The 12,036-nt window shown below is 50.4% G+C and overlaps 1 protein-coding gene across 1 annotated transcript in view; it reads left to right on the forward strand.

The window, feature by feature from the left end:
* oacyl (O-acyltransferase like) overlaps window positions 1–11,647 on the forward strand; it is a 116,020-nt gene extending 104,373 nt beyond the window's left edge. Inside the window, exons 18-19 of the mRNA XM_038792951.1 lie at window positions 5,264–5,406; window positions 11,050–11,647. Coding sequence (XP_038648879.1) covers window positions 5,264–5,406; window positions 11,050–11,154 — 248 coding nt within the window. The 3' untranslated portion in view covers window positions 11,155–11,647. The remainder of the gene's footprint in view (window positions 1–5,263; window positions 5,407–11,049) is intronic.
* The last annotated feature ends 389 nt before the right edge of the window (window positions 11,648–12,036 follow it).

Here is a 12,036-nt window from a genome sequence, read left to right on the forward strand (position 1 = left end):
AGCAGACTCAATGGGCCGAGTGGCCTAATCCTGCACCTATGTCTTATCGTCTTATGGCCACTGTTTTTTCATTGGAATCGATCATGTTCCATGAGGCGCCGGCCCTAGCCCATTACCGGATCATGAATTGCTACGGGACCAGTGCCAATTTAATTGTCATAGAAGTCCATCAATTCAGTCCAGACGTCAACACTTAGGGCGCGATACTCCGCTCCCCACGCCGGGTTGGAGAATCGGCCATTGATTCTCCCACCCCCTGCTCGGAAGAATCGCCGCTCGCTGTTTTTCACGGCGACCGGTGATTCTCCGACCCGGATGGGCCGAGTGGCCTGCCGTTAGCGACCGGTTCACGACGGCGGCAACCACACCTGGTCGCTGCTGTCATGAACATGGCGCCAAAACCTGGTCTGAAGCTTGTGGGGGGCGGAGAGGGGAGTGAGCACACCGGCCGTGCTCGGGAGGGGACTGGTCCATGATCAGTGTACACCAATCGTCGGGCCGGCGTCTCAATCGGACGCACTTTTTCCCCTCCGCCGCCCCGCAAGATCAAGCCGCCACGTCTTGCGGGGCAGCGGAGGGGAAGACGGCAGCTGTGCATGCGCGGGTTTGAGCCGTCAGCCGTCGTGACGTCAGCCGCGCATGTGCGGGTTGGAGCCGGCCAACCTGCGCATACGCGGCTGACATCACTTAGGCGCGCCGGCCGCGTCATTCTCAGCAAGCGTCAAGGCCCGGCGGCCGAGAGTTACGGAGGGCCGCTCCTAGCCCCCCGGGTGGGGGTGAATAAGGTGAGAGGAGCGGCCTCCGAGGCCGTCGTGAAACTCGGCCGAGTTCACGACGGCCTTCCCAATTTTTGCGGGAGCGGAGAATTCCGCCCTTCGTTTCTCAAACGGAGAATCCCGACTTGTGTATTTGGCAGTTCCAGCTGTTTATTTCCACATTGCACGAAGTACATTGTCGTGACAATTGTTGTATCCCTTTCTCATGCATGGCATGTTTGCAAAATAATGGAAGGAGGAAAATTAACTGGTTAGAGTCAGGACATGTGGCAACATATATTTAAAATCTATAAAATCAAGGTTAGATTGACAATTGTACCAGTGGAAATCTATAGTGACACAGCATCATTATTATGCTTCACCTGATGGTGAAACAGAGAATGATGTGCAGCTAAGGGGATATCTGAACTGGAATTGGATGCACCAGCTTGGTAATTTAGTGATTTTTAATGGGTTGGATTGTCTGGTAGCATGGCCATATGTTTCCCGGCGGCGCGTCGTTCGCTGGTGATGGGATTCTCCCTTCCCGCTGCTTGTCAATCGGATTTCCCATTGAGGCCACCCAACGCCATCGGGAAACTTGGGTGAGGGAGGGGTGGCGGACAGTGGAGGGGGGGAGTGGGGGAGGGGCGGGGTGCTGCCAGTGGGAAAAGCAAATCACAATGGTCGGAGAATTCTTCCAGTATTTTTAAGAGATAAAAAGAAGCCTGAGATAGGCAAAGCAACCATTGGGGAAGCTGGTGTACATTCATTACATTTCAATAGAAGTTAAGGGTTGGTTGGCCAGCCTGGTCTGGGAACAGCAGCAGAAGACTCAGTCAATGATTGGGCCTCATTGATGTGCTTCTGTTCAGTACTCCAACCATGAACAGGAAGTCAGTGGAAAGCAGCTAATAAGTTGTTAAAAGTTGTGTGGATGGGTGCTACAACTGGATCCAAAACGAATGGTCCCCAGCATGAAAGTAAGTTGTCTGGAGTGTGAACGGGAGAGGGTAAGATTGTGGCCATGGGAGGGGGAAGGAAGCTCAAGATTCCTGTTGGGTCTGGTGAAGCAAGCCTGGTGTTTAAGATTGCATACTATCATTGAGTACTAATCTGATTAAATAAAGGACTCCACCTACTTTGGCTGGGTGTCCCTTAATCCTGCAGTTGGATTGGGGCAGAAGATCAGCAGTTGTTTCCATCTCAGGAGGGTACTGGTTAGTTAGGACATCTTGGGTTTCTGTGGAGATTGCTGGCAATAAGAGTGTACTTGCCTTTCTCAAAGCAGAACAGTGACTGCAAAATTAAAGAGAGCTCTGTCAAAGTGAAAGGCAAGGAGAATCCTGAAAGAAGGACATACAACATAGGAATAGGAGTAGGCCATTCAGCCCCTTGAGCCTGTCCCGCCATTCTATCAGATCACGACTGATCTGCAACCTAACTTCATGGGCTGGATTCTCCGGTAGCCAACGCCAAAATTGCGTTCGGCGAACGGCCGGAGAATCAAAGTTCCCGACCGAATCTGGACATTTTCTCAGGCCTGCACCCCCCCTGATGCTCCGCCCCAACCAGCCAAGTTCTCAACGGCGTGGGTCCCTCATTTCAGCGCCGCCACAGTCGGGGGAGGGCCGATCCGCATGGCAGGACGTGACATTATTCGGGGCTGGGGGCGCTGTGGTGGGGTGGTCCGGGGTGCGTGAGCCAGCGAAGGGGATGACTATTTCACGGGCCGAGTCCGCGAGCGGCATCCGCCATGAACAACGGCGCGGCCACCGCCGTGCGCATGTGCGGCCACAGACCCGGCAATTCACCGGGAATATCAGCAGCTAGAGTCAGCTGGCTGCCGTCCTGCTAGCGCCCAGCTACAAGGGGAATCGGTGGCCATTTTGCGCCAGTTTCCACCCTTCCCATGCCGGCGTGGGGACATAGTCCCAGAATCGGAGAGTCCTGCCCCATATACCTGCCTTTGACCCATATCTCTTAATTCTTTTGCTCAACAAGAATCTATCTATCTCAGATTTAAAATTAACCACTGTTCTAGCTTCATCTGCTGTTGATGGAGTGTGTTCCAAACCTCTACCATTCTTTGGGTGAAGAAGTTCTTAACATCTCCCCTGAATCGTCTGGCCCTAATTTCTCTACTATGTCCCCTTGTTTAAGAATAGTTTATCTTTATGTACCCTGTCTTTCCCTGTCAATATCTTGAATACTTTGATGTGATAACCCCTTAATCTTTTAAATTTTAGTAAAAACAGGTCTAATTTGAATAATCTCTCCTCATAACTCAACCCCTGTAATCCAGGTATCATTTTTGTAAACCTATATTGCAATCCCTCCAAGGTCAAAAGGTCCTGCCTCAGGTGTGGTGCCCAAAACTGCTCACAGTATTCCAAATGGGGTCTAACCAGGGTTTTGTGTAGATGCAGCATAACCCCTGGGTCTGTATATTCCAATCATCTAGATTGAAAGGCTAGCATTCCGTTAGCCTTTTTGATTATTTTCTGAACTTGGTCCTGACATTTTAAGGAACTATGCACCTGAATCCCTGAGTCTCTTTTGACATCCACTGCACCTAACCTCTTTCCATTTAGGAAGTACTCTGCTCTATCCTTTTTCGGCCCAAAATGGATAACCTCACACTTGCTTACATTAAATTCCATCTGCCACAATTTTGTCCATTCACCAACAAGTCTGTCACAAAAGCATTTTAAAGTCGTGAATTGAAATGAAGGGATAAAAAGCTGGCTCTTTGGAGCCATTACCAAGTAGCAGACCCTCTCATCCATCTTGCTCCTGGGATTCCTGGTGCTTGCAAAGATAATCACATTAAGAGAAAAAAATCAGCTGAGAACCAAGGCCTCACCATGGGAAGAGAAACAATATCAACAAGGGTTTCTGCTTCTTATTGGCAATCAGTGATATCAGCTGGAAAACAGATTCTCCCTTCAGGGGACTAAGTCCCAACGCCGGCGGGAAAACCGGCGCCAACCACTCCAGCGTCAACAGCCCCCGAAAATTAGGAATTCTGCAAACCTTCGGGGGCTAGGTGGAGGGCGGTGGGGTTAGCGCTGCCCCAGCCGGCGCTGAAGGGCCGGCACGAGTTCACACATGCGCAGAATGGCAGGCGTGATCTCGTGCATGCACGGACTGTCCAGTCTATTTCCACGCATGCACAGGGGTTTTCTTCTCCGGCCAATATGGCGGAGTCCTACAGGGGCCCGGCGCGGAGGAAAGAAGTCCTGCCACGGAACAAGCCCACCCGTAGATCAGTAGGCCCCGCTCGCGGGCCAGGCCACATGGGGCCCCCCCCCACCCCCCAAGGACCGCCCCTGCACGCTCACCTGCCAGGTTCCGGCGTGCATAAGGTGAGTAATTCACACTAGCGAGACTGGTCAAAACTGTAATCCCGCCGGCACCCGAAAAATGGCGCCGGAGAATAGGGCAGCTGGCGTTGTGGCGGTGGGGTGGGATTCACGCCTCCCCCCGGGGGTTCTCCGACCCGGCGGGGATTCAGAGAATCCTGGCTACTTGTCTGCAGACATAGATATGGGCATTCACATGAAGGGTGACACGGTAGCACAGTGGTTAGTACTGTTGCTTCACAGTGTCAAGGTAGCAGGTTCAATTCCCAGCTTGGGTCACTGTCTGTGCGGAGTCTGCCGTTCTCCCCATGTCTGCGTGGGTTTCCTCTGTGTGCTCAGATTTCCTCCTACAAGTCCCGAAAGACGTGCTTGTTAGGTGAATTGGACATTCTGAATTCTCCCTCTGCGTACCTGATAGGCGTTGGAATGTGGCGACTAGGGTATTTTCACAGTAACTTCATTGCAGTGCTAATTTAAGCCTACTTGTGACAATCAAGATTATTATTATTATTTTGCACCTTCGGGATTCTGTGATTCTATGAAGAAATGAATGGCAGCAATCACTGCCTCAGCCATTTGAGTGAGGCAGCAGGCATTGTAAAATTGTATCTCAACAGAAGAGGAGGCGAGAAAGTCTCAGGCTGAAAAATGAAAGAAAATATTCTGAAAAGTTAAACTTAGATCTCACCTTCAATCATTCGGTTTATCTGCAATTTGGGAAGGCAGTATATTGGTAGTTCAATAAGGGATAAAGTTCATGATGATTTTTGTTTTGAGTATGTATATTTATTGGTCTAATATCTGTGGTAGTATGACTAGGGGTATTACGGTACCTGGAGTGTGAAGTGCCATTGGTGCAGAGGACTCGCTGCCCATTGGCCCAGGTATGGTGTGCCTCTTACCCATATTGGCTAAGAGGAAGGTAGCTCCGCCTACGAGGCGGGGTATAAGAACCCGTGTTCCCCGGCAACGAGCCAGTTTCCTGTACGTCTGCTGCCGGGCTCACTTCTTGCTAATTAAAGCCTTTCGTTCGGACTTCACCTACATTTCGTTTCTATTGATTATGCATCAATATCCACTGAAACCCTGGGTTCAATTCTAAAATGCTTTTATTTTTTCATTTTCCATCAATTTTTCCCTTAGGTTTTGTTCAAAGTTTGCTATCCAGCAAGTTATGGATCCCATTAGCCAATCTCAGCTACGCTTGTTTTCTGATACACCCTGCTGTAATAGGTGTTTATAACGGGCTGCAGGAAACACTCATTCATTACACAGACATCAACATGGTGAGTAATCCCAAACTTTTCCATGATTTAATTCTGGGAATATTTAAATATTTTCCACAGCGATAAGAACAATTTACATTGATACAGCACCTGTAACACGGTAAGACATCCCAACCTGATTCAAAGGAACATCATCAAGCAAGTTTGACACCCAGCAACAATATCAAGGCAGCTGATCAAAAGCTTGGTCAAGGAGGCAGGTTTAAGGAATGTCTTAAAAGGGCAGGGAGCAACAGAGAGGTTTAGGGAGAGAATTTCAGAAGTTGGGATTAGGGCAGCTGAAAGCGTAGTTGGCAATAGCAGAACAATTAAATTTGGTAATGCCATTATTTGAGGAGGACAGAGATTTCAAAGTATTGCAGGGCTGGAGGAATTTACAGGGAGAGTGCGAGAGAGAGAGAGAGTCAGGACAGGCAATGGAAAGATTTGAACACAAGAATGAGAATTTTATAATTGGAGTATCGCTGGACTGGGGGAAAGTGTAGGTGACTGAGCACAAAGTTGAACAAGATTTTGTGCAAATTAATGTATGGATAACAAGGTTTTCGAAGAACCTTTTAGGGAGGTAGATGAAGAGAGGTCATCGAAGAATGTACTGTTTCAGCAACAGATAAGCTGAAGTAGGACTGAATTCTTAGAGGTGGGAAAAGGCTGACTTAGTTATATTTCAGATATGTGGTCAGAGGTTCATTTTGGTCTCAAATACAACAAGCACAGTAGCACAGTGGTTAGCACTGTTGCTTTACAGATCCAGGGTCCCAGGTTCGATTCCCAGCTGGGGTCACTGTCGGTGCGGAGTCTGCACATTCGCCCTGCGTCTGTGTGGGTTTCCTCCGGGTGCTCCAGTTTCCTCCCACGAGTCCCGAAAGACGTGTTGTTAGGTGAATTGGACATTCTAATTTCTCCCTCCGTGTACCCGAAAAGGCACCGGAATGTGGCTCGGGGCTTTTCACACTAACTTCATTGCAGTGTTAGTGTAAGTCTACTTGTGACAATAAAGATTATTATTATAGATTGGGGACAGTCTGATTCAGTCTCAGATGGTACCCAGCAAAAGAGAGGAGTTGGTGGCTAGGAAATGTGGTTTGTGGTAGGGACTGAAGATACTGGGCTGGATTCTCTATTTCTGGGGCTATGTCCCTTTGCCGGACATGGGGAAAAAATGGGGTAAAACGACCACCGATTCCCTGTTTTGCTGGGGGCTACCATGCCGGCAGCATAGAGCACCCAGCTGAAGTTGCTGATATAGCGCGGAGAATTGCTGGGTCCGTGGCCGCGGAATGGTGGGCTCGAGGGGGTCAGGGGATGCAGTGCAGGCCAGGGCCACCGTGTTGCCCAGTGGACAACAGGGGGCGCATCATGCTAACATGTCTGCCTTTCACCCCCTGCAGACAATGGACTTTGGAATCCGATCAGGCATGGTGGCCCTCACCCTGGCCGTCGCAGCCCTGGGGGATGTACTGAGGCTATGCGAGCAGGATCTGTTCAGGGAGTTCCCTGCAGCAGCGAAGCCTGCCCCAGAGGAGGCAGCCGGTGAGAATGGAGAGCTGGCCGCCCAACAGGCCAAGGAAGGAGGTGCCAGGCCTCGTGTGTTACGACAGCGACTGTCATTTGAGGACCTTCCGGACCGGGCATGTAGTCGAAGACTCGGGCTGAGCAGGGCAATCATTGCGCACCTGGAACCGATGGGGTATGGGGAGGACACCCTCTCCCGGTGTCCATCAAGGTGATGGTCGCCCTGTATAGTTATGCCACCGGGTCCTTCCAGGTGCCGAGGGGGGACCTGTCTGGAATTTCAAAGTCTTTGCCGCACAGGTCCATCCACATCGTAATGGAGGCCCTATATGATCCCTCGGTACAATATAACAAATTCAATGTGGACCGAGCCCATCAGGATGCCTGGACAGCGGGGTTCACCGCCATCTCTGGGGTGCCCAGAGGTCCAGGCGGTGATCGACGGGATGCATATCGCCCTGCGAGCACCGGCCCATGACAGGCCGGTCTTCACAATCCGAAAGTGGTTCCACTCGATGAACATGCAGTTGGTGTGTGACCATGAGATAAACATCATGCACATCTGGATCCAATAGCTAGACAGTGTGCATAACACCTTCATCCTGGCACACTTGACAGTTCCTGACAAATTCGAGGTGCATCCCCGGGTGACCGGTTCGCTCCTGGGCAACAGGGGTTATCTCCTAGATCGGCGCGATGACCTGCTCCAATGATGCGCATGCCATGATAAGAGGTGTGACTGAGTGGTGCTTCAGCATCCTAAAGATGCGGTTCAGGTGCCTGGAATTGGGAAACGCGATTGGGTGGAGAATTGTGCATGAGTGTTCTGTGGTGGCCTGCTGCATCCTCCACAACATTGCACGGCAGAGGGACAATGTGCTGGAGGAGGGGATGAACGCCAGATCTTGTCTGATGAGGAGGATGGCAGGGCATGGGCCCAAAGAGGCACAATGTGTGTGCTAAGGCCGGCGTGCATGGGATGCTCTAATCACCTCCAGGTTCACCGACTAGGAGGCATGGTCGATGGCACGAACATCCATAACCCGCCTCCCCACCCATACACACCCCCCTTGGTGTGGGCCCTGGGTTGGCAGCAGATTTGGTCCATGGAATGGAGGATGATGACAATCCGCTCTGTGATGAGCTCTGGTGTTGTACATCTGAATCCTACTCAGAGTAGAACTTTCCGCCGGCTACCTGGGTGAGCCCTGCAGGCGAGCTGGCCATTCCATCACACAATCCCCTCCGAACCCTTGGGGTGGCGGAGGTGCGGCTGGGGTGTGGGGGTTGGGTGAAAGGGGGGGGAGAGATGGGATACCGGGGCGATTTGTGGGGACCGACCTGGGGCCCGGCCCATGACCACCTCCACCACCTGCCTAACTCCACCCCCCCCCCCCCCCCCTTTACCCTCTGCAGCGAACCCAGCCCAGCCCATCCTACACACCCTGCTGACAGAGCACCAAGGTAGATTGGAACTTTTGTGTATAGGTGTTTATTTTACAACGCACATGTGAACGTATCTATAAAGCTTTGTGCCCTAGCCTCTAATGCTACACTATGCGCTGCACCCATACCATCTTTACTGGTGCCTACTTTTCTGGCCATACGGGCCCTTACGCTACATCTAGGTGCATCCTCAGGCGGTACATCAAGCGTGAAGACGGCCTGTTGCGAGTCCCACCCTGTGACCTTGGTCCTCTTTGACAGCCGTCCTCTGGAGTAACCGGGCCTGGATGGGCCTGGCTGTCGTTCGGAAGTCCCAAGTATCATGGTGCCAACTTGTTCTGCTGCTAGCCATTGGATGCTCCAGGGATAGAAGAGGGGGAGTCTGAGGAATTGTGGTGTTCCGGCACCTCCCTTGTATGAGTCACCAGCACAGGTCACATAACCTCCTCCTCCCTTGGGGTGCCCAATGGCTCCTGGGCTACTCTGTGGGATAGGGGTGTGACTGGAACTAACTCCTGGGCCCCATGGACCTGGCATCGCCAGTCCTGGAGACCCCCCTCTCATCTACATTTGGGTCTCCACGCTCATGGAGCATAGAGATTGGGCCACCTCCCTCTGGGACTGTGTCACGTCATTCAGTGACTGTGCAACCTCCCTCCGGGACTGGTTCAGGTCAGCCAGCGCCCGGCAATGCCGACGTGCCCTCAGTCATAAGCCTTATTGACTAGGCCAAGCTCTGGAGTGCTGTGCAATGTCGAGATGGCCCTGGTACAAAGTGTGGTGGTGTTGGCCTGGGTGGCAGGCATTGTCGGCATGATCTCCTGCCCCTGCAGGCAGTTGAACTCCTCCAACTGCACCTTCCGGTGCTGGATGGTTGCTGACAAGTCTTTGTGTCGTCCCTGGCTCTGTGACGGCATCTCCATTATCTATGGGACTGCCCTTTCCAGAAGCCCGAGACCAGTCTGGACGGCAGCTCGTCCCTGGGGTTGGGCAGACGTACGACCATCCACCCCTCAGGGTTTCCTACCTACACCTGATGTGTGTGGTATGCACCAGATCGTGTCCCAGAAGCATCTTCACTAATATATCCAACCGAGTTGAGTGTCTCTGGATGGCGGCAGGTGTTGGATACAGCTTTGACTGGAAATCAGTGTCTCCGGACAGGCGTTCCAGGGTATCTTGGGCTGGCATTTTGGGGCTCTTTGCGCTATCCATCACCTCCCCATCACTGGAATCAGCTCTGGGTTGGGATCAGGGGCTGGAGACACCAGAGAACCGCATCATTGTCCGGTGATTCTCCAAGACACAAAACATGACGCATGATTGGATCGCGGGTTGGGGTGATGGTGTGGGGTTGTTGAGAGAATAGTGATGAGGTGGTGTGAGGGTGGTGTGAGGCAGGGGTGGGGGTCGTGCCACAACGACTGCCTAACAGTCGTTCAAAGGACATCTCATTCTTTGATGGCATTAGCGAAGAAGATTATTAGCAGCTCTGCACTCTTTAAGACTTTAAGAAAGTGTGGTGAACAAAATCAATTTGGTGCATGTTTCATATCTCAGTCTATATTTGAGCTCTCCTAATCTTATTACCCTACAACCATTCTTCTTAAGGAACGTGGGAAGCTGCAACGCAGCGATGTATCATAGTTGCCCGATGCCAACCTCTGCCTTGGTGACTGCCTTCTCTCCAGGCACACTGACCAGATCAATTCCCCGCCGCTCTGCTGGGGTGAGGGGCCCCAGGTCCCGTGGTTCCCCCTCCAGTGTTTTCTCCTCTCAGCGTTTGTGGGCCACCTTCTCCTGGAGGGGAGGAAGACTATGCACAGTATTAGGCAGTCAGACCCATGCAGCATAGCGGGTGGGCAGTTTGTGGCCTTTGTGGTTAGGGCACCAGACCATGGCGGTCAATATGGGTGCTGGCACATCGTGCAAGGTGGGGAGCGAGCACCCCGCCGAAGGGTGGGGTTCGTTCGCCCTCCGGGTGCGGGAGGTTTTGTATTGGGGGTGTGGGACAGAGATTGGTGCCATGGACACAGTGCTGCCTACTCACCCTGGCCACTCTGAGGAGGTCATGGACCTTCATTTCAACACTACTGGCTGGTCCTGGCGGTGGAGCCCATGTCACTCATGACCTTTCCCACCTGTGCCCAGGCCCAATGTACGGCAATGGGTGGCAGCCTCCTTCTAACCCCAGGGAACAGGGTGGCCCGCCTCTCCTTCATGGCATCCGACAGGGTCTCCAGCTTAGCATCTGCAAACCGGATGCTGCTCTCCGTGCTGCCATCTTGTTGGCTGGGATGAGTATGTATGGGGAGTGGAGTGCTGATTTGCAGCTGCAGCTTGTCAGCCTCTCAAATGGCAATACCAACCCTGGCAAATCGGACACCATTTTTCGTTGGAATTGATCGTGTTCCACATAGCGTTGGTGCTAGTCCATTCACGGATCCTGAATTGCTCCGGGTCCCGGCATCAACTGGAATGAAAATCCCACCCATGGTTTTTACATTGCATTTCTGTCAGAATTAAAATGAAGTTTGAACAGCACTGAAGAAGTTTCAAACCTGCGTAAGAGATACATTACATAGTCACTGAGTTCCTGAAAAAGTCTTCTCGTCAAAATATATGTTTCAGTATTTAAAATTGATGAACTACACTAATTTTTCTCTCCTTTCCTGTTCCTAGCTTTACCTCTTCATCGGTCACACAGTTTTGGCCCACGTTCTAGGATTTGCCCTATGCGTACTCGTTGAAAATCCTATTCAAACATTAAGAAAATACTTCTGTTGATCTCAATATAGACAAGCTCAAGTAATATCTTCAATATATCCTCCACTGCGGATCCAACATTTTGATTTTGTCTTTATGAACATAATACACTGAATTGGACCTTTACATTTCAAGATTATGGGATACTGGTTCAAAGGACACCTCATTCTTTGATGGTATTAGCGAAGAAGATTATTAGCAGCTCTGCACTTTTTGAGACTTTAAGAAAGTGTGGTGAACAAAATCAATTTGGTGCATGTTTCATATCTCAGTTTATATTTGAGCTCTCCTAATCTTATAACCCGACAACCATTCTTCTTAAGGAACCTGTCACTCATTTAAATTATTTTGGTAATGCAATGCGAAACAATATTCAGCATTAACTTTTAATTATGAGCATAGATGTAGGGTAAATTTTGTTAAAGCTTGATGCATGAACACCTATTTCATAAGCTATTGAAGTATATCTTTCTGGAAAGCACTAGTTAATAAAAATGGACAATAAGAAAATGTTTTCTGTTCCTTTGTTTCGCAAAAGGATGCTACTGTTCCACACCATGTGAAGCTTATTTTAACATATGTTGCTGAGAAAAGAGACGCGCTGTCAAAACTTTTCAATTTGCTCTCATCAGAACAGATTCACAAGAATTCCAATCATAAAGGGAACAGCAATTTATTCTATCAGTCATCTGTTGAGGCAATATAGCAGCACAAATTGAAAAAATGAAAGGTGTTTGTCCTTCTATGAGATTACACAGATTGATAGTACACTGATTTACCTCACTGCGCTTAGTCTGAGGTTTGCAAATTTCTTTCTTTTTATTTATTTCAATTTTGCATATGTTCATATTGGTGGAATATTACCAAAATTTGGCAAGGTGCCAGGCTCATACCGAAAACATG

This window comes from Scyliorhinus canicula, chromosome 3 (genome assembly GCF_902713615.1).
Source record: "Scyliorhinus canicula chromosome 3, sScyCan1.1, whole genome shotgun sequence".
NCBI classification, from domain to species: domain Eukaryota; kingdom Metazoa; phylum Chordata; class Chondrichthyes; order Carcharhiniformes; family Scyliorhinidae; genus Scyliorhinus; species Scyliorhinus canicula.